This window comes from Panthera pardus, unplaced genomic scaffold, assembly GCF_024362965.1.
Source record: "Panthera pardus isolate Hobbes unplaced genomic scaffold, ASM2436296v1 HiC_scaffold_5, whole genome shotgun sequence".
NCBI classification, from domain to species: domain Eukaryota; kingdom Metazoa; phylum Chordata; class Mammalia; order Carnivora; family Felidae; genus Panthera; species Panthera pardus.
In genome coordinates, this window is record NW_026526980.1 from 19,198,361 (window position 1) to 19,220,370 (window position 22,010).

At 46.4% G+C, this 22,010-nt stretch overlaps 1 protein-coding gene across 3 annotated transcripts; it reads right to left on the minus strand.

The window, feature by feature from the left end:
• Nucleotides 1-13,618: 13,618 nt before the first annotated feature.
• Nucleotides 13,619-20,289, minus strand: STX4 (syntaxin 4). Of its 3 annotated transcripts, none has more exons than XM_019436273.2 (11): nt 19,980-20,224; nt 19,689-19,790; nt 19,477-19,576; nt 19,267-19,341; nt 18,680-18,750; nt 17,061-17,169; nt 16,912-16,988; nt 16,539-16,676; nt 15,200-15,310; nt 15,007-15,105; nt 13,619-13,786 (listed from the first exon to the last, which is right to left on the minus strand). In XM_019436273.2, exons 1-10 carry the CDS (start codon nt 20,007-20,009, stop codon nt 15,025-15,027), a joined length of 894 nt encoding a protein of 297 aa, XP_019291818.1. In that variant the 5' UTR covers nt 20,010-20,224; the 3' UTR covers nt 13,619-13,786; nt 15,007-15,024. The 3 variants fall into 3 exon arrangements, with proteins under 3 accessions (XP_019291818.1, XP_019291817.1, XP_019291819.1); XM_019436272.2 differs by lacking the exon at nt 13,619-13,786 and adding an exon at nt 14,644-14,911; XM_019436274.2 differs by lacking the exon at nt 13,619-13,786 and adding an exon at nt 14,645-14,911 and having other exon boundaries at nt 20,173-20,289.
• Nucleotides 20,290-22,010: the final 1,721 nt, after the last annotated feature.

Sequence of the window (22,010 nt, forward strand, 5' to 3'; positions counted from 1 at the left end):
TAGAACGGTCTTTGGATGCGTTGTTTCCCAACATATGTTTTCAGAATGTCTTTTGAAAAAGGGTTCCCTGGTCAAGGAAGTACCAGGAATTTCCTGTGCCCTTCTTGGGGATTGTTGGTGATCAAGAGTGTACTCAAGTCATTGATAAATCCTACAATGAACATCTATTTAGCTCTGTTTAGCCCATAGTTATTTCATCCTGGAAACCTTTTACTGACTAGTTCTGTCCTTTTACAGATAATACACAGAGGTCCTAAATTAGTATATTTCCTGTATACTACAGTAACAAATTAGAAAAACTACTTGGGGGACAAAGAGGGACAAACAAAACCCATAAACTACAAAAGAATAAACCTCACAAGAAATATGCAAAACCTATATGAAGAAAATGGTATTACTGTCCTGAAGGTTTTAAGACCCAATTAAATGGAGACATACCATGTACATGCATGGAAAGACATTCTCCCTAGTCTAATCCTTAGATTCACTGTCACCCAAAAAGATTTATTAACACAACTTGAAAACCCAAAACTCCTGTAATACATTTTTAAGAACCAATGGAGGTGATGTATTTGACATACTAGATAAACACCAAAGCACTGAAGTTAAAATAGGTTATTATTGGCACAAGAATAAATCAGCCAATGGAGTTGGGGGTGGGAGGGTTTAGAAACAGCCCTATTTCTGAGAATTTAGTTTATGGTAAATATGATTATTCAAATCAGTGGGGAAAGGATGGCTGTTAAATTACAGTCATATCCATAATCTGGAAGACTACACAACTTTTTAAAGACCAAAAAAAAAAAAAAAAAAAGAAACCTCACATTTAGTATAAATTGATATAATTTTGGGGGGGAGATGATTTGGTCATGTTTATTAAAAAATTCAAATGCATATACCCTTTGACTTGGCAAGCACATGTCAAAAAATTTACACCACAGAGTTCTTTTTCCACTTCCGTGGCAAAGTTGAAGACAAGAATGCTCGGTGCAGCAAAATTTGTGATAACCGGGAATACCCTAAATGTCCATTAGCAAAGGACTAATTACATAAAGCTAGCCACTATAAAATATATTATGCAGCTGTTTTTAAAAAATGAGGCCTATTAACTTATGTTGTTGAAAGATATCTTGAAAATATGTCAAGTGAAAAAAATAAGGTACAAAGCAGTGTGGTTAGCATGTTCCCATTAAGTTTATTTATTTTTGAGACAGAGCACAAGCAAGGGAGGGGCAGAGAGAGAGGGAGATACAGAATCCAAAGAAGGCTCCAGGCTGTGAGCTGTCAGCACAGAATCTGATGCGAGGCTCAAATCCACGAGCCGTTAGATCCTGACCTGAGCCAAAGTCAGACACTTAACTGACTGAGCCACCCTGACGCCCCTTGAATATTTTTAGAAGGGCACTCAAGAACGGACTTTGGATTATAAAGTCCAGCCACTAGGGCCTTCCCAATTTATAAGCCAAAATGAAACCAAAGGTCAGAGTGAACCAGTTCCTCCTTTCCATGCTCTTATCATCTCTAGACTTGCTCTTATCAACACTAGACCAAGTTGGCAGCCTCAGGAAGTGACCCGTGTGCACCCCCTCTCCAGGCCCACATGCCAGTCATAGGGGACTTTGCAGTAGCTGGTAAAGTCAGGACTGTTAACACCAGGTAGCTCCGGGAACAGAAATAGCAAGTATCCCCTTGATGTCAGGGACTTCACTCAAGAGTTGTCATGCCCAGGTCCTCAGACAGTAGCTTTAGAAGAGGTTCTTATCCCTGTTCTCCATAGCAGCACAAGGGGACCACATGGTAGCAGCAGGGACCAGGATGTCATAGCTGCGGGAAGAGACACCAGTTTGGCCAAGGACACTCACTGCCTGTTGCCATTCGCAAAGTAGGACAAGCACTGACTCCAGGCCTTCTGCCTGTACAGGCCGGGATCAAAGTCTGACAGAATCCAAGGAAGAAACAAACTGGACTAGGGTATTGGAAATGGGGATTTTTGTTACTACTGACTTGTGAACTTGAGCAAGATGATTTATCTTGGAGATGACGAGGCACCTTTTAAAAATTGGTACAAAGATACCATAGACCCTAATCAACAGACACCCATGGGTATCTATCTACAATGAAGGATGAAGTGGGTCCTGTGGAGGTTTAGAAGAAATCCACAACTTCTGCTCCCTTTCTGGGACCAGATAGCACACCCATCCCTTGGTCCCCCTCTCTGACACCCCAGGCATCCCACATCCCAGTTCCTGCTCCCTGAGGACTCAGATGGTCTGACTTTTTTAAAAAAATTATTTTAACAGCTTTATTAAGAAATAATTTACATCCCATACAACTAACCCATTTGAAGTATCCAATTCAGTGGTTTTTAGTTTATTCACAGGGTTATGCAACCATCTCAATCTAATTTTAGAATAGTTTCATCCCCTTAAAAGAAACTCCATACCCATTAGCTGTCACTCCCTATTGCCCCCAACCCCAATTCCCAACTCCTTTCCCTTAGCCCTAGTCAATCACTAATCTACTCTCTGTCCAATTTGCCTCCTGTGGATGTTTCATGTAAATGGAATCATACAATATGTAACTGGCCTCTTTCACTTAGCACACTCTTCTCAAGGTTCATCCATGCTGTAGCATTTGTCAGTACTGCATTCCTTTTTATTGTCGAATAATATTCCATTGTATGGGGATACTTTTTTTAATCCATTCACAATTGATGGACATTTGGGTTTCCTTTGTCTAGTGTGAATAATGCAGCTAGGAACATTCATATGAACATTCTATGAACAAGTTTTTATGTGGACATGTTTTTTAATTCTCTTGTTTGCGTATCTACCACTTGAGGAACTGTCAGAATGTTTTCCAAATGGCTGCACCATTTTACATTCCCACCAACAGGATATGAATGTTCCAATTTCTCCACACCTTTACCAACAGCTGTTATTATCTGCCTTTTTATTATAGCCATCCTTGTGGGTGTGAATTTGTGGTTATGATTTGCATTTCCCTGATGGCAAATGATGTTGGGCATTTTTTGTGTGTATTTATTGGCCATTTGTATGTCATCTTTGGATAAATGTCTGTTCAAGTTCTTTGCCCATTTTTTAATTGGGCTGTTTGACTTTTTGCTGTTGAGCGGTAATAAAAGCTTTTTATGTATTCTAGGTAGAAGTTTCCTATGATTTGCAAAATTTCTCTCATTGTGTGGGTTGTCCTTTTATTTTCTTGGTGCCCTTTGAAGCATGAAAGTTTTTAATTTTGATGATATCTCATTTATCTATTTTTTTCTTTTGTTGCTTGTGCTTTGCAGAGCCATATGTAAGAAACCATTTCCTAATTCAAGGTCATGAAGATTTATGCCTATGTTTTTATCTAAGAGTGTTACACATGTTTATAAAGTTTACAACCTAGTTATAAACTTACAAGCTTAAACTTTATAAAAGTTTATTCTTGGTAAACTATAAAAGTTTTATAGCTCAAAGCTCTCACATTTGGGTCTTTGATCCATATTGGGTTAATTTTCGTGTATGTTTGAGATAGGGGTTCGATTTCATTCGTTTGCACATGGATATCCAATTGTCCCAGAACTAGGGCGCCTGGGTGGCTCAGTTGGTTAAGCATCTGACTTCAGCTCAGGTCATGATCTTGTGGTTTGTAAGTTCAAGCCCCATGTCGGGTTTTGTGCTGACAGCTCAGAGCCCGGAGCCTGCTTTGGATTCTGTGTCTCCCTCTTTCTCTGCCTCTCCCCCGTTTGCGCTCTTTCACTCTCTCTCAAAAATAAACATTAAAAATAATAATAAAATAAAATAATAAAAAGACTTATTTTTCCATTGAAGTGGCTTGATATCCTTGTTGAAAATTAACTGTACACAGGTTTATTTCTGGAATCTCGATTGTATTCCATGAAGATATACATATCTATCTATCTATCTATCTACTATCTTTACTTTCTTTATGCTAGTATCACACTATTTTGCTTACTGTAGCTTTGTAATAAGTTTTATCAAGACCTGTGATTCCTCCAACTTATATTTCAAGATTAATTTTTCTGGATTCCTTGCATTTCTATACGAATTTTAGGATCAGCTTGCCAACTTTTGCAAAAAAAAAGCTGGGATTTTGATAGGGACTGCACTGAATCTGTAGATCAATTTGAAGAGTATTGCCATCTTAACAATATTAAATCTTCTGCCCCATGAACTTAGGATTTTAAAAATCCATTTGGATTTTAAATTTCTTTCCACAGTATATTGTAGTTTTCAGTATATAAATCTTACTCATCTTTTGTTAAATTTATATGTAAGTATTTTATTTCCTTTGTTTCTATTATAAATGGAATTGTTTTTATTTCATTTTTGGATTGTTTCTTTGCTAGTGATGAGAAATATAATAGATTTTTGTACATTATTCTTATATTCTGCAACCTGGCTAAACTAGTTTATTAACTCTAATAGTTTTTGTGTGTGTATTCTTTAGGATTTTTCTGTATACAAGATCATCTCACCTGGAAAATAGAGATAGTTTACTTCTTCTTTTCCAATCTGGATGCCTTTTATTTCCTTTTCTTGCCTAATTGCCCCAGCTAGAACTTTCAGTACAGTGTTAAAGGGAGCAGTCATCCTGATCTCAGGGGGGAAAACATGCAGTCTTTCACCATTTAAGTATGATGTTAACTGTGAATTTTTTTATAGATGCCCTTTGATACTTAGCAAGTTAAGGAAGTTTCCTTTTATTCCTAGTTTCTTAAGCTTTTTTATTATTGTAATTAAAGGGTGTTGGATTTTGTCAAATGTATTTTCTATTGAGATGATTATATGGTTTTTGTTCTTTATTAATATTCAGAATTGCATTAATTGATTTTTGGATGTTAAACCAACCTTGCATTCGTGAGATAAATCCCACTTGGTCATGCTGTATGATAATTTTTATACATTGCTAGATTCAGTTTGTTAGTATTTTGTTGCAGATTCTTATAAGAAATATTGATCTGTAGTTTTCTTGTGATGTCTTTGTCCAGTTTTATTATCTGGATAATGCCCAGTCTGACTTCTGGCCTTCAGTTTCCTTCTGCCCTAACTTCCTTTACCTCCCTGGCTCTCTACCAGGACTGTCCCAGGTAACGGGTCCATCTTGGGAGTGCAAAATCATATGCCCTGCTGCTGATGCCATATGCAGCAGCTGGTATCACTCCTCACTCTGTACTACAGACTACAGTCATCATTCCCTTCCCAGCCGAATGGCTGGAGAAATTAGGGGCTCCTCACAGGAGTATGCTCCAGGAACAGGGTGAGGAGATAGGGGAAGGCAGCAAGCTTTGCAGCTGGGGCAATCATTCTGGATTCAACAAAGGAGATTTGCAGACCAGTTCTCAATTATCTACACACAGTCCACTCTCAACATAAATCCCTCCAGCTGGAGCCTACCTTCCTTCCAGTCCCTGTCCCTGCTCTGACCTCATGTACCTACTCCTAGTCAGCAGGCTTCAACCAAGAGGACCTTCTATTGATTTGTTTCTTCCTTTTCCCAGTCTTTGGGCTTTTGCACTTGCTCTTCCCTGGTGATGGAACACACTTCCCCAGATTTGCCCATCTGTGATACTTTCTCTTTATTCAAGTCTCAGCTCCAGCCATACAGTTATTAGGTTTCTGTTCCTGCATATTAAATAACCACCAACTTAGCATCTTAAAATAACACTTATTTCTTATTTCATAGTTCTGTGAGCCAGAAGTCCAGGCGGACCCATCTGGGCCCTCTACTAAGGGTCTCACAAAGCTGAAGTCAAGGTTTTGGCCAGTCTGGGCTCTTATCTGGAGGCTCTGCCATAGAGTCCACTTCCAGACTCATCCAGGTTATTAACAGAATTCAGTTCCATTTGCCTGTAGGACTGAGGTCTCTGTTTCTTTGCTGGCTGTCAGTCAGAGGTGGATCTCAGCGTCTCAAGGCTATCTATATTCCTTGGCTGGGGGCCCTTCAGAACTGGCAATGGCACATCGAGTCCTCCTATTTCAAATTTTCTGACTTTTCCTCTTCTATTGCTAGCTGGAAAAGCTTCTCTGCTTTTAAGAGTTAATGTTATTACATTGGGTCTACCTGAATAATTCAGTATACTCTCCCTATCTTAAAGTCAACCAATTAGTAAACATGGGATACCTGGATGGTACAGTTGGTTAAGCATCTGACTCTTGATTTTGGCTCAGGTCATGATCTCAAGGTTCATGGGCTCAAACCCCGCATTGGGTTCTGTGCTGATGGTGCAGAGCCTGCTTGGGATTCTGTCTCTCCTCTCTGCCCCTTCCCCACTGGTGCATGTGTGTGCACGCACACACACACACCCTCTCTCTCATTCTCTCAAAATAAATAAATAAACTTAAAAAAAAACCTCAACCAATTACTAAACTTAATTACACCTGCAAAGCCCTTTTTGCCATGTAAGGTAACATATTCATAGAGATTAGGGCGTGGAATCTTTGGAGGCCATTATTCAGTTCACCCTCTAGCCCTCAAAGATTTATGTCTGGTCCACATGCAAAATACATTCACTTCCTCCCAAGGTTCTTAAAAGTCTCACCACTGTCCAAAAAGTCTCATCCCATTATAGCATCAATTCAGAATAAAAAAAAAAAATCTCATACAAATCTTATCAAACCCAAAGTCCTAAATCCCATTATCTAAAAGCCGATGCAGATGAAGCTATGGGTATAATCCTTCCTGGAGCACAATTCCTGCCATCTGTGGACCTATGAAACTAAAGAAACAAAGGGCACCTGGGGGGCTCAGTTAGTTGGGTGTCAGAGTCTTGATTTCACCTCATGTCATGATCTTAAGGTCATGGGATCTAGCCCCATGTCGGACTCTGCCAGGCATGAAGAATCCTTGAGATTCTCACTCTCTCCCTCTTCCTCTGCCCCTCCCCTGCTTATGTGCACTCTCTCTCTCTCTCAAAAAAAAAAAAAAAAAAAAAGAGAGAGAGAGAGAGAGAAAGAAAGAAACAAGTCATGTACTCCCAACGTGCAATGGTGGGACATGCATAGGATAATAAACTTTCTGGCTCAAAATGGGGAGTCCCTGGAATTCCAAAATCCAGTTAAGCGAATTCCCTTAGGTTTCTAGGCCAAGAAAGAATCCTTCATGGCTCTGTTCTGCCCTAAGCTCTCAGGTCTGCCCTTTGGATTAGTCACCTTCCCTAAGAAGCCATTCTTGACTACTTATTAGCACAGCCATCTCCAACCCCTTGTCATTTTTTGTCATAGCATGCTGCTTAATTTTTAATAATATATGTCATGGTTTTGGAATATCTTAGCTATTTCTTTTCTTGTCCTCTCCACCAAAGTATAAACTCCATGAAAGGCAGAGATCTTATCTGTATTTTCACTTCTATTTCTCCACCACCTTCCATAGTATCAGGTACATAACTCTTGCTCAATAAATATTTTATGACTAAATGAATGAATGATTTAAATGTGGAACAAGGTGGTATGGTAGGCTAAACAGTGTCCCCCTAACCATGTCCACATTCTAATCCCTGGAACCTGAGAATGTCACTTTATATGCCAAAGGGACTTTGCAGATGTAATTAAAAATTGTAAAATGGAAGATTATCTTGGGGTATCTGGGTGGACTCAAAATAATCGTAAGTATCCTTACAAGAGGGAGATAGGGTGGTCAGAATCAGAGGAAAAGGTGATGTAACAATGGAAGGTAAGAAGGGAATAATATTCTTTGAAATGGAGTATGAGGCCACAAGTCAAGGAATACAGGCATCCAATAGAAGCTGAAAAAGGCAAGTAAAAGGTTCCTCCAGAAGGAGCCAGCCCTGCCAACTCCTTGACTTTAGCCCAGTGAAACTGATTTTGGATTTCTGATCTCTGGAACCATAAAACAATAAATGTGTGTTGTTTTAAGCCACTATGTTTGTGGTCATTTGTAACAGGAGTAATAGGAAACTAATATAGTTGGGATGGGTTAACTCTCATAGTGTGTGGCTGTAACTGCTGACGGCCCCCCCAATATTCATCCTTCTAAAGTTAGCTTGTTTCCTGGCAATAGTTCCCCAGTTCCCCTAGAACTTTAATCTGGACAAAAAGCTTGCCCAGGATGAAGATTATATTTCTTGGCCATGTGACTACATTCTGGCCAATAGGATCAGAGCAGAAATTATTGGTACGACTTCTGCAATTAAGGGTGAAGGGCAAGCTGCCCCCTCCACTTTCCTCCTTCACAAGGGCTAAACTGTGAAAGTGGTGGTGGACCATCTTAGATCATGTGGGTGAGGGCAATATCCCAGAGAAGGAACAAGATAAATAAAATAATTTATTATTTTGTTGTTGTTGTTCATGGGTACTGATGACTTCATGCCATGGTTAGTTTGCGTCTCTGTTTCATGCAGCGGTACCCATTCACAAACACAGAATTTCCACTTACTATCCATTATGTTGGGGCTTCTTGGGAGGGCAGACATCCATACACTTAAGGGAAGTTTGGGTTTTACTTTCTCTTTTTTCCTTTTGAACAAGTCCTTTGTAATAGTGCCATTTGTGGGGCAAAGCCTCAGACCTTGTAGGACCACTACAGCTCATTTTGGTATGCCAGTTGTCTTGGCGATAGGAAAGGAGAACTGAATAGAGAGTCTCTGCAAAATTGAGGGAGCTTCTATCAGTCATCTAGGATCAAATTATGCTGCAGTAACAACCATCCCAAAATTTCAGTGGCACACAACAAATGTGTTTTCTCACTCATATTCCATGTCCTCTGTTGGGGGAGGTCATCAAGAGGATGTGACTGTCAGTTGACTGATGAGTTGCGCCTTCACAATCAAAGGCTCCCCTTCCTTGGAGTGTACATTCAGCTTGCCTTCCCTGCCCCTAGAGGCTGCCCCAAGGACACAGCCTTGAGAAAGCACTGTGTTGTTGAGACCATGTGGATGGTACACATAACTGAATCCACTTAAGGCCTCTATATAAACATTTTTTTTAAGTAGGCTCTACACCCAATGTGGGGCTTGAACCCATGACCCTGAGATCAAGGGTCATATGCTCTACCAACTGAGCCAGCCAGGTGCCCCAATGCCTCTATACAAATTTTTAAGATTTGGGGACACCTAGGTGGTTCAATCAGTGAAGCATCCAACTTCACCTCAGGTCATGATCTCACGGTCCATGAGTGCTGTCAGCACAGAGCCTGCCTCAGATCCTCTGCCTACCTCTCTCTCTCCCCCTTCCCCTCTCCGTCACTCTTTCTCAAAAATAAATAAAAACATTAAAAAAATGTTTAAGATTCGGTGGGAGGTACAAAAAAATATATTTGGTGGGAGGTGCAGAGATCTACTCATTTGGTGGCTGCCCAAGACCAACTTGCATGTAACTTCCCTTGCTTATTTTAATAATATTATTATTATTTGAAGATTTTAAGTAATCTCCACACCCAACATGGGGCTCAAACCCACAACCCCAAGATCAAGAGTCTCATGCTCCACTGACTGAGCCAGCCAGGTACCCCTAAGTCCCCTTCCTTATTAAACCTCCCACTTACCAATCTGCAGTGGCCCTGTCTTTTTGTTTGATTTCCCCTGCCCTCTGTGTACAGGGGCCAATTTCCAATTTCACTTGGGAAGCGCCAGAGGATGTTGTACAACATCTTCCATGGGACAGCTGTGGCTCTGTTCTATATCATCTTCCTTCCAGAATCCAGTCTGGAGGAACAGCATCAATCTGGAATTTTAAGACAAAGAAGAGGAGAAAGGTGGCAGATGTCTTGATGGCTCTTAAAGCTTCTTCTTGGAAGTGGTACATGTTGCTCCTACTCAAGTTCCATTGCCAAAAGCAAGCCCCACATACCCAAAGCTGATGTCAGCGGAGTAGGTATATATAATCTCTTCATATGGTGGGACCCCATAAAGAGGGTTAATGAATGTTTTTGAACAATTGTGGAATCTTCTTAGTCTGCCTTCTTTGTCACAAATATGACTTTTGTGTTTCTTCCACATGCAAAATAAATATGCATCCTTCCCAGGGGAGACCACCCAAATGACCCATCTAATCATGGCATCAGAATCAAGAGCAGGACCTCTAATAGTCTCTATATCAGGTCCAGAGGTGGCTCCTCTTGATCCAGAGACCTATAAACCAAAAATCCTCACCCCCTTCCTCTTTCTCCCCCTCCTCACAAGTTATCTCTGCCCCCACCCTCTCACACACATTCAACATATGAAGTGGAACAGAGACAGGATAATGGCAGTAAACACTCCCATTTAGAAAGAAGCATGAGAGGGGCACCTGGATAGCTCAGTTGGATGGCATCTAACTCTTGATTTTGGCTCAGGTCATGATCCCAGAGTCGTGGTATTGAGCCTCATGTTGGGCTCCATGCTGGTGTGGAGCATGCTTGAGATTCACTCAGTCTCCCTCTGACCCTCCCTCCACCCCCTGCATACAGGCACTCTTTTTCTCTCAAATTAAAAAAAAAAAAATTAGAAGGACAAAGACACACAGCACTTACTGGCCCAGAGTAATTCTAATACCTTGCTGAGCAGATGTTGCAAAGGCCCCCCACCTTTTCCTGAGAGTGGGACTGCTCTCTGGGATTAATTCCCTAGTTCCCATTAAGTAGCTCATCCGTTCCCATTTATTCTCCTTGGCCACATTTGAGAAAACACTGGCAGTTATGCTCTTCTGAGGCAAAGCAGCTTTCTGCCTCCTTCATGCCCATAGAAATTTGGGAGCCCTCAAGGTCTTAAACACTCATGGTCTTTTAAAAATCCATGATAGTGCCTTTTTGTGAGGAGGGAAAGAGGCTTCTTATCTATTGGATTCCAGTCACTTGTGGGCCAACTGCCAAACCCACCAATTCTTTTCAGACGTGCCTCTCTCTTTAGACTTAATTGTAAGCAAATGGAGCCTACTCACTCCTTTGGGAGAATTACACTCTTAAACTCTCTTCTCTGAATCATCTTGACTAACTGAAAGGCTTTATTGGGAATCACTTTGACCAAGTCAGAGGTTTTTACAGAAGGCACGAGAGCCATACACTTGATATCACCCTTGCCACAAAGATGAGTTTTAATCGCTTTGTGGTTTAAGGGCCTTATCAGTCGTATCTTTCACTGGCTAAAAATGTAGACCACCTGCCCAGAAGTTTCTATATTCTCTTCCATTTCTGCTTAAAAACTGGCCAATTATTTTCTAGGTCATCTCTTTCTTACAATAACTTGTCAAATGCATCCAAAGGCAATCAAGGTATGCTACTAATATTCTTTCTCAAAATTTCCCCCCAAAGCCCCAAGCTCATTTGGACATCATTTACATTCTTATTTCCAGCTTAGAGTTTAACCAAATGCTTCACCACTGCCTAACACATGTCACCATCTTTCCAACTTTCACTGATGGTTTCCTCATCAGCCACTGCCCAGCTCCAAAGCCAATGCCATATAATTCAGGTTCATTTTTAATGTGGTAATACCCTACCTCTGGGTACTAGTTCTGTGACAGTTGGTTTAGACTTGTTTTTTTTTGTTTTTTTTTTTTAGACTTATTCTGACATAACAACTAGCCTCCAAATATCAGTGGTTCACAAGTGAGAAAAGAAAAGGCAAGATGCCAGACTACTTGCTGGTACTTAAAGCTTCTATTGGAAGTGATACTTTACATTTCTACTCATATCCCATTGGCCAAAGCAAGTGCTACACCTAAGCCTATTGTAAGTGGGACATGAACGTCTACAGTCCTACAGTGAGTAGTCTAGCAGGAAGGACAGTATATATTCAGAAAAATAATACAATCTATCACAGGGCTGCAGAAATGTCAATCATTGAGTTCATCCACTCCTTCATACACACTCTGCTGCACAGTTTTGTACCAAGTAAGACTTCACATACATCTTGGTCAAAGACAAAGTCTTGATTCGAGGTAGACAATTTATTTTTTTTTAACGTTTTTAAGTTTATTTATTTTTGACAGAGACAGAGTGTGAGTATGAGCTGGGGAGGGGCAGAAAGAGAGACACAGAATCTGAAGCAGGCTCCAGGCTCTGAGCTGTCAGCACAGAGCCTGACACGGGACTCGAACCCACAAACCATGAGACCATGACCTGGGCCGAAGTCAGAAGCTCAACTGACTGAACCACCCAGGCACCCCTCGAGGTAGATAATTTATATAGGCTGGTCAAAGTAGCCTGACCCAGACCAGTCAGATTTCTTTTCCTAGTAATTTGAATCATGAAATATTGAGTGATGAGTGAATGAGGCAATAAGTGGGGAGAGCTATAGATGAAAAGTTATGCTGCAAGATGGATTTGGAAAAGCCGCACTCAACCAAGACCCTGTTCCCTGAACAGCAGCCAAGACAGGATTTCAGCGCAAAATCTGCCCTTACCTCCTCACTGAGCTCGGTTTTCCCCAGGAGAGGGTATCGACAAGAGAGCCACCTTGTGGATTTTCACTGGAGTGAAATCTCCAGTGCATGGGTCCACCTGACTGCGAGATTTGCCCCAAACTTGCCACTCACCTGTTCAAAACCCTTCCATGTGTCCCCTAGCCCACAGGAAAAGTTCAAACTACCGGGCCAGCATCCGAGACCTCACTGGGCCATCTAGCTACCTCTTTCAGGAGGTTCTGCACAGCTTCCTGGGTGAGACAGAGAGGTAAACAGGCTTTCAGGGGTGACGCCGTCTAGCAAAACCGATCAGAAGTCACATACCCCACACGGATACCCAGCTGCATTACCCAGCTGCGTAGATGTGACACAGTCTCTGCCTTGGTCTGATAGTCTCCTATCAGATCCCAGTAGGTGCCACAGGTCGTGCAGTTTTCCTCTGAAGGCAGAAAGGTGAGTGCGTGGGCAAAGGCGAACAACAGGACAGAGTTCCGCTGAAGATGCAGGCCGCAGGGGAAGAGAGGGAGAATTAGGGAAACCCAGAGGCCCCTTATTCAAATCAGTCTTCTACTGGGGCAGGATCCGTCCTACCTCGCAATTTTCCCGTTGAGCTGACATCCAGATTGTGTTTGCACACCTTTCCTGTAGATGTCTAGGGCTTCATCTGTACACAGGATACACGATCTCAGGCAGGACGGAGGCATGGGTACCCTCCAAGACTTGCACAGCTGCCCAGTTCAGCGAAGAGGGAGAGGGACCCAGCCACGCCTTCTTGGGTGAAGTTTCAGACTCACTACCCCAGTGAGACTCACAAGTTCGTGCCCCTCCGCCTGTTAGAGTTTTGATCATGCCCCCTACGCCCTGTGATCCAATCACTTTTGGGTGCAACTGAGGACTCGCTGAGGCCCCTCCCATATCAGCATTTAATTGTGGTTTAATACCCAGTGTTCACTTCCCCAGGACGCCCAACAGGCCAATCCCGATGCGCTTTAGGAACAACATTTAGTTCCGCTGGCCAATCATTTTCAATTCCCACAAGGCCACGCCCCCTAGACTCAGAGCCAAGCTTACTCTTGGACTTGGACCTGGACCTGGCGCAGGCGCCTTGCAACAGCCGCGCCAGGGTCACTTGAGGGCCACCGGGAGGCGCTGCAGGCGGGAGCGCAGATGGATGGAGGCCGAGCAGGCAGGGATCATCGGGGCCTAACCCCCCCCCCCCCGCCCCCGCCCCCCCCACCCCGGTTCCTTCCCCCAGGCCAGGCCCAGGGGCGGAGAATGAGACTGCACCGAGGGACACACGTCCAGCCCTTCCATGACTCGTGTCACCCCAGCAACTACATGTGTGTAGCCGAAGCAAGCAGTACTGTGGCCAGAAGGGCTGGGCAAGGGCGGCTTGGAGCAGCAGCATCATCAGCAGCAGGGACCTGTGGGATCGAAAAAGGGATGGGACGGGGCGGCTGGAACCCACCCCCCAGACCTTGGTTGGGGACAGGCACCGCCCCATTCCAACCAGGCTTCAGAGCCAGAAGCCAGCTTACCCACGAAACTAGGTGTCTGAGGACGGGTGCCATGCCCAGCTCCGGAAACTAGGCTTGGGATTCGGAACTCTTAGAGATTTAGAGCTGGGTCCTGGAGTTTAGGTGCCTCATAGAAACCAGGTGTCAGGCTCTTCTGTCTCTTCTACTGCTTTAGCCACATAACCACATAGAAACCAAGTGTGCTGATCTAGAGTCACTGGCTCTCTAAGCTGAACTCCTATGTCAAAGCCTATGCTTTTTTCTAGGCACAGGGCTGCTCCTTCTGCCTGGCAACCTTTCCCCTGCTTCTTCCTGTAACTGGCTCCTCCTCATTTAATGTTCCACTCAAATGCCGCTCCTTCTGAGACAAGCCTTTCCCTGTTCACTGTATGTGAAGCAACAGCTCAGATACACGGTGCTTACTCACAGTGCTTCTTCTTAACCTCAGGAATGCCCACCGATGCCCCACAATCTCACCTGTATCCCAGCGTGGCCTGGCCCAGCTTCACTGCTTTGGCATTAGGTATTCACAGTAGTCTTTCCCCAGGAACAATACTGAGCCAGATGTGGGTGTTACCCCCTCCCTGCCCCACCTGTTCCTATGGGATAGTAGGAGGGCAGTACCAGCTTGCTGTGGTCATAGCACCTGGAACAGTCTGATCTGAGTCTGCCTGGGCTGGGTCTAGCCCCAAGGATGGCCAGGAAAAGGGGAGGCTGGATACCTGGAGGTCCTGGGACAGCCCTTCCAGGAACACACATGCACAGGGGAGTCTCCAAGCTCTTTTTTTTTTTTTTTTAATTTCTTACAAAACCATGTGTTCCAGCCAAAGAGGACACTGCAGGCCCTCTCCCAGGCATTGCAGTTTGAGTGGGGAAGCCCCCATGAATGAGTGGCTGCCAACCCCAGAAGAACTGTCTGCCCTCTGCACAGGGCCAATGTGAGGAAGGGGGTCCAGCTGGAGGCTCTGTCCTGCCCTCCCCCCTCAGCTGCTGGGAGAGAAGGCAGACCTGGGTCCCTGGTGCTCTTAGTGCCTGCAAGGGAAGGAGGGAGAACAGGGTCTGAGGGGAGGAGGAAAGGCTGGGGCCCAGGATGAGGCAGGCCAGGGGGCAGGCCCACAATAGCTCACCAAGAACGTGCGATGTTCTCAAACCAATATGGAGACACCAATGATCACTGCCACAATGAGGACAGTGACAGACAGACAGATGGCGATCAAAACTTTTTTCTGTGGGAGAGGAGGAGTTCAGAGAAACTCACTCAGGAAGGAAGGGAAGGCCCCCCAGGGCCTGGGATGGGACGAGGGGGACAGGGAAGCTCACCTTCCGTGCCTTCTTCTGGTTCTCCAGGGCCATCTTGACATGCTCCTGCCCCCGTTCCACATAGTCTGCTGAGCTCAGGATGTTCTTCTCAATCCGGTTGATCATCTCCCCCTGCTCAGAAGAGAGGATGGTTCAGGCATGTGGGGATAACTGGGGGTAGAGGGCCCAGTAGCTCCTGTTTGCTCACCCTAGTTCAGGTGCCTGAAGGACATTTTCTGGCAGAAAACACTGCACTGACAAAGATGCGGGGGCAGGACCACATCTGACAAAAGTTCACACTCCTGAGGGTGGCTTCCAGGCCCCCTTTCATCATGTGGTCCCTCCTGCTCTGCTCCCTTACCCCGTAAAACCTTCATTTGCAGTGGTGGCTTGGAGCCAAGTGCCTTAAGAGGCTCACACCTTTTCACAGAGGGTGAACTTTTGTCCCCTCGTAAATCTGTCTGAATTTGCCCATTCTTCTAAGGCCTGCCTCTCAACAGCTGTGAACCCCTCCCCATCCCTGCCTCCTCATCCCGGCCAGCCTTCAGGTCCTGGTGCTCCTACTGAGTGAAATCCCTTCCCCATGACTCCCAGCTACACAAGGGCATTGGCTGCAGCACTAGTGAGTCAGCTCCTCCACGACAGCGCTGGAAGCTTACCTCACCCCATACAACCAGGGCCAGGAGAAGAACGCTACCTCCCACCCCGACCTCATACAGATTTGAGGACAAAGGCCCACTGTGAGACAACTTTGACTAGAGCTGTTGAGGTATAAGGGTGGATTGTATTGGTGAAGGAGGAGGCAGGGTTGGGGCTATACCTGGGGTGGGCTAAACTGGTGGATAGGGTGAGATGCTGCATATAGAGGAGTGGCCACCTGGGTAACTGTGGAGGTAGAAGGAATTCTGGGGCATGGCTAAGGATGGAAGTAAGGGCCAGCCTGGGGGCATGCCCCAGCCTGGAGGAAGATAAAAACCTCAGGGAGAAAGGCTTAAGGGTGGAGATGGGCTGATAGTCACAGCTGGGGTTCTTCTCTTTATTATTATTTTTTTAATGTTTATCCATTTATTTTTGAGACAGAGAGAGAAAGAACACAAGTGGGGGAGGGGCGCGCACGCGCACACACACACACACACACACACACACACACACACACAGAATCTGAAGCACAGGCTCTGAGCTGTCAGCACAGAGCCTGATGCGGGACTTGAACTCCCGAACTATGAGATCATAACCCAAGGTGATGTCAGATGCTTAACTGACTGAGCCACCCAGGCGCCCCCACAGCTGGGGTTCTGACTGAACATGGTCTCACGTCCCGGGGCTAGGTCAAGCCCAGCCAGCTATCCTGGGTGCCCACCTGCACCTCCACTTCAGTAGCCAGAAAAGTGAAGATCTCATGAAGTTCACGGATACTGCGTTCAAGCTGCTGGATCTCACTGTGCCGGGCTGAGATCTCATTTAGGGCCTGTCGAGTCACTTGTGTGTCCTTCAGTATCTGGGGAGTGGACAGGAATGGACAGATGGGTCACAGGGAAATCAGCAGCAGGTGAGAAGTTCCTGTTGAGCTTTCAGGCAGCCCTTGGGATTAGAAGTGGGGCTAGGGCCCTGATGAGTGACTCCAGGCATGCTAATTCACTCCCCTCTGGGCCTCAGTATTCCCTCAATCAAAAAGGGCCAGGCCTCGGAGAAGATGGGAATCCCAGAAGAGGGAGCGGGCTGTGGCCACTCACATTGGATACAAACACCTCACTCTGCCCACTGTCCAGCATCTGCTCCAGCTCTTCGTCAGACACCATTCCAGCATTTGCTGCGAAGGAAAAGGCCAGGCTCAGAGCTGGGTCAGGTTACCTGACCCTGTGGGCCAGACACCACAACTCACTGATCTTCAGCTGCCTCCGAATCCGCTCCACATTCTTCTCCCGATATTCCGACTGCATCAAGTTGCACTTGTTGATGAGCTCCACGAATTGCTGGGACAGGACCCCATGCTAAGGATGGAGAATATAGGCTGGGCACCCCGGGAGGATTTGGCCTCAGCATCCCCACGGGTAGAGCGAGCAAACAGCATAAGTACAAGTGCCTGCCCCCTTAACCACCCTTCTCTCAAATTAAAAGCCAAAACCCTTACCAGGGCTTTTAAGGCCCTATATGACCTTCCCTTCCCCCATTTCCCCTCTGACCTTATCTTCCCAGCTGTTCCCTCACTCACTCCCTCCAACCACAGTGGGCTCTTTACCCTCTCCCACCAAAGCCACTTCTACCTCAGGCCTTTGCACTCACTGCTCCTTGGCCCTAGAATGTTTGTGCCCCACAGGAGCCTTTAAATCTGTGTTCCAGTATCACCTTCTGAACAAAGTTTCTTACCTTATTAAAACCAACCTGCTTTCTGCCAGCACTCTCAATCCCTTTTCTCCTCAATTTTTCCCTTAAGTATTTTCTAAAATAGTGTACTGCTTTATTATGATGTTTGTCTCTCCCCACCAGAATGAGAGCTCCAGGAGGATAGGGATCTTTGGCTCACTGCTACATCTCAAACAGCTAGAAAAGAGTCTAGCACACAGTAGACACTCAATAAATACCTGTGAATGCTTGCTGAACACCAGCCTGACTGCTTAGACTAAAGGTGTGCTAGTATACCTGGAAGTCAGCCTATGGCCCAGACTTTACAGGTCCAGCTGGGCCCTCAGCCTCTCACACTAATGACCACCACAGGCTCCTCCTGAAATGTCCTCTCACCTTGTCCATCCCCCTGCTGTCTTCCATGTGCTTATTCCTTGGAGCTCCTTCCTCAGAAACATACCTGCTCTCCAACCTTCAGCTGCACCCTTGCAAGATGCCCAAACCACTCTATCTTCAATCTGGGGTCCGTGCTGAGCTCTGGGCCCACCTACTCCAACTCTGACCTCCAGGAACTCCAAACCACTCCTCATTGGGTACCCAGAGGGAGGCAGCTAGATCACCTCAAATCTTAGGAGTTAATAAGATATTGATTCAGCGACTTTCCCCTTCCAGGGAAGTTCCTCTTCCTGACTTCTTGAATTCTGTCCATGGGGCAGAGGATGTCCCATGTGACAGGGATATCCTCTGCCCCATGGACAGGAAACCTCCCACTCATTTATGACTATATCCTCTTCTTCCCTGGGCAGGGATATTAGCTACCAAACCCTACCTGAATAATGTCTTTGCCACCTATTCAAGTTTGATTCCCCATCTTGGTTTCTAGAAAGCATGGCTTCTGCAGCCAACATGTCCTTGGGCATGATCTGGGGACCCTGAAACTTGAATGGAGAAGGCAGAGCAGGATATTAGATAGATTGGGAGTCAGGAGACCTTGGGTCTTGACCTTGGGTGAGTTTTTTCTTTCTCTCAGTCTCAGTTTCCCCATTTGAAAGTCATCAGGTTGAACTTGATGATCTCTAAGGGTCCTTCTTTATTTCTGCCACCTAATGATCTAGGAACACTTGCAAAATGTCTGAGCTCTGGGAATAACAAACCTACCTGGGTTTTTTTCATCCTTGTGTTGACTGAGTTATAATTCTCATCAGCTTCCTCCTTTTGGGGCTCTATGGCTGTGGGAAGACACAGGGTATTGGTTGGGAAGGGGGTTTGACCTGTAGCTTCGGAAAATCATGTGGGGACCAGGACACAGGGCCAGGACCATACCCCATCCATACAATAGAAAGGTGCTTATCTCTAGAAGATTCTTTTGGGAATTATAATTTATCATAAATGACTAATTCTGAGCCTCTGATGGGAGAAAGTATATTTTTCTTCACAATACATCAGAGAATTCCCACAGGTATGCAGAGGCCTCTTGACAAACTCCCATCTGCCTGTCCAAAGAGTGCACATTGGGCAGCAAGAATGGTAGGAGTAAGTGGTTTCCTTATAAATAAAGGAGCTCAAGAGGCAGGCATGTGCTGTGGAAAGTACTATGGACTGGAAGCCAAGAGACAAAGATTCTAGGCCTAGGCCTGCTGTGTGACCTGGATACATCACTGGCCTCTCTGGGCCACATACTCCCCAGATATACCAGGAGCTGGGCAGGACCACAGGGAAGGATGTCTGAGGTCTTAGGAGCTCACCCTTCAGCTGCGCTCGGATCTCCCTCCCCAGCTGTTTGATCTCATCACGCAGGTTCTGCAGGTCCTGCTTCATACCTGAACAAGAGAAAGCCATGACTCCCAAACAGTAGCCCCCATCTCAACAAACCTCCCTAGCCACCACCTGCATCATACTACAATCCCCACAATCCCTCCGGCTGAACATGCGTTGGCGCTTCGGGTTTCACTCACTCTCCTCGGGAAGGGGCGTGGCCAGGATGGTGACCTGCTGCTTCTCCAACTCTCGGACTTTATTCTCCAGCTTGACAATAGTCTGTCGAATTGTCCGGACCTGGGGAAGGTGACCAAGAGTGCTGAAGGAGATACGGGGGTACTCCAGACTGCGCTGCTCCTCGGGTCATCCAGCCCCCTCGTGAAGACAGGCCGAGACCCCAGCCTCTTACCTTTTGGAAGAACTCATCGTCCGGGCTCCCCAGCCGTGCGGTGCCCGGGTGTACCACCAGCGCGACCCGCTCCTTGTCCTCATCGTCCGAACTGTCATCCCCCTGCCAGGGCCGGGGTTGCTGGCATCACTTCCCTGCTGTTGCTCTCTCCCCGCAGGACTCACGGACTTCCGGGTCTTTCCTTTCCTAGCCCTCAGCCACCCCTCCCTACCCCTAAGACCAGGAGTCCTGTATTCCAGCCAGACCCCATCCCGTCCGCCCGTCCCCAACTCTGCAGCCCCTACTTCTCACCTGCCTCAGTTCGTGGGTCCTGTCGCGCATGGCGGCCCGAGCTCCCTTCCCCGGCACGGGAGACCCGAGGGCCTCAAGACTAAGTTTGGAACTCCCGTACCCCACTCACACTCTGACACTGACACTCCCCTCCGCCCTCACCCTGCGGATCCCCAAGCTCCCCACGAGCCACCAGAGGCTCTGTGCCAGGTACCATCCACAGTCAATGCGAAGAAGCCGACCTTGGGTACCCCCAAGATTCCACAGGTTGGAATTCCCTTTTCTTTCCCCCCTCCCGCTCCCTTAGCCTCGGCCCCGCCCCTCTGGGATGATCGGGGCATGCGCGTGGGGTCGCGTCTCTTCCTCGCCAGAGGGAGAGGCGGAGGTCGGAAGCTGTAGCGCCCCGAACGGAAGCAAAGCTGCCCGGACGTGAGAACCCGCCCCCTTTGCCGGAACCGTCGTATCTTCCAACGGAAATCTAGTTGCCAAACCGGGTGGGAATGCGTCATTGGTACGTAATCTGAGAGGCCCTGCATCTCACATCACGCCATGGTGCCCCTCCCCCCCCCCGCGTCACATGACCGGCTCGGTCCCACCCTCGAAGGCCACAGAACGTGACGCTTTGGTTGTCACGTGTCTCGGCGCTGTAGACTCCCATCTCTGGAATACCCTTCCTCCCTACGAAGTCCTCGGCACCCCGGCGCCCAAACTACGCCCCTCCAGCCCCCACGAGGCGGGGAGGGGTCTGCTGACTATCCTCAGAGACCCTTTGAGGCAGTGGGTGGTAGGACCCTTGCTGAATTCTTTCTTTTGCGCCTAGGGGCGTGGGCAGAGAACTTAAAATTCGGAGCTGTTAGCATCATGGGACCTTGAAATTCAGGAAATAATAAGATCCAGCGTCAGAGAATTGCAGAGTTTTGTAGACAGAGAATCTGGGGGTGGAAAGTGACCTCACCCAAGACAGAAATCTCCCGCATGCTCCTGGCTCAGCCTCACAGGTGGGCGGCTGGCGCCCTGCTTGAACACTGCAGTTCCGCTGCACTCACCACCTTCCGAGCATGAGACCATTTCAGGGCAACTAAAGCTGAGAAAAGTGTCTGTATTATATTGAGCAGTCTGCCACTTACATCTCTCTCATCAGGGTCTACCCTCTGAAGCCCACAAAAAAATCTGCACTCATTCCACATTATAGTGGACTGTGAGCTCTTGAGGTCAGGGCATGACAGTCTTGTTCGTACGTGAATCTCCAGTGCCTAGTTCAGTATGGGCCCTCAGTAAATATCTGTGGACAGACCTTTAGCCTTTCATGTACCTAAAGATAAAGCTGGTGGTTCTTGTGTTTCAGACTTTAGCCTCTCATGATGACACTTACCTAACCCTCTAGACGGTATTCATGCAATGCATATTTACTGGGCACTTATGGGCCAGAGACTGTTCTAGGGGCTGGAGATAAATCAGGGCCTAACAGACAAAAATCCTTTCACTTGTGGACCTTACATTATGTAGGAGTCGTCCCCAGGGCTATTCAGTGAGTCTCAGCATAGCCAGAATAAAAGGCAGGTCTCCTGGATTCCAGGGCTCTTTACAGGGAATTTAATCTTTTTAACGTTTATTTTTGAGAGAGAGTGTGAGGGGGAGAGGGACAGAGAGAGAGGGAGGCACAGGATCGGAAGCAGGCTCCAGGCTCTGAGCTGTCAGCACGGAGCCCGACACGGGGCTCGAACTCGTGAACCGTGAGATCATGACCTGAGCTGAAGTCAGACCTCAACCGACTGAGCCACCCAGGTGCCCCTCTTTACAGGCAATTGACATGAAGGTTCAAGCAAAGGAAGAATGACCTCTCTCTAGTATGCCCTGGTAAGGAAATCTAGAGTCCTGTGACCGAGTTGTGTGAAGTTCTGGAAAGTCACTTCTTGTCTCTGGGCTTCAGTCTCCCATCTGTACAATGGGTGGCATAGAGGGATGGGGAGATAATCTCTATGGGTATTCCCTGCTCTAAAGTTCATTGATTATGAGGTTGGAAACTGTAAAATACGGTCTGATTCTACTGGA

Coding starts and splice junctions, on each gene's coding strand:
- STX4 (XM_019436273.2), bottom strand. CDS start 20,009: ATGCGCGACAGGACCCACGAACTGAGGCAG. Junction 19,577..19,688: donor ACGATGAGTTCTTCCAAAAG/GTAAGAGGCTGG, acceptor CACCTTCCCCAG/GTCCGGACAATTCGACAGAC. Junction 16,677..16,911: donor GTGAGGTGTTTGTATCCAAT/GTGAGTGGCCAC, acceptor TCCACTCCCCAG/ATACTGAAGGACACACAAGT.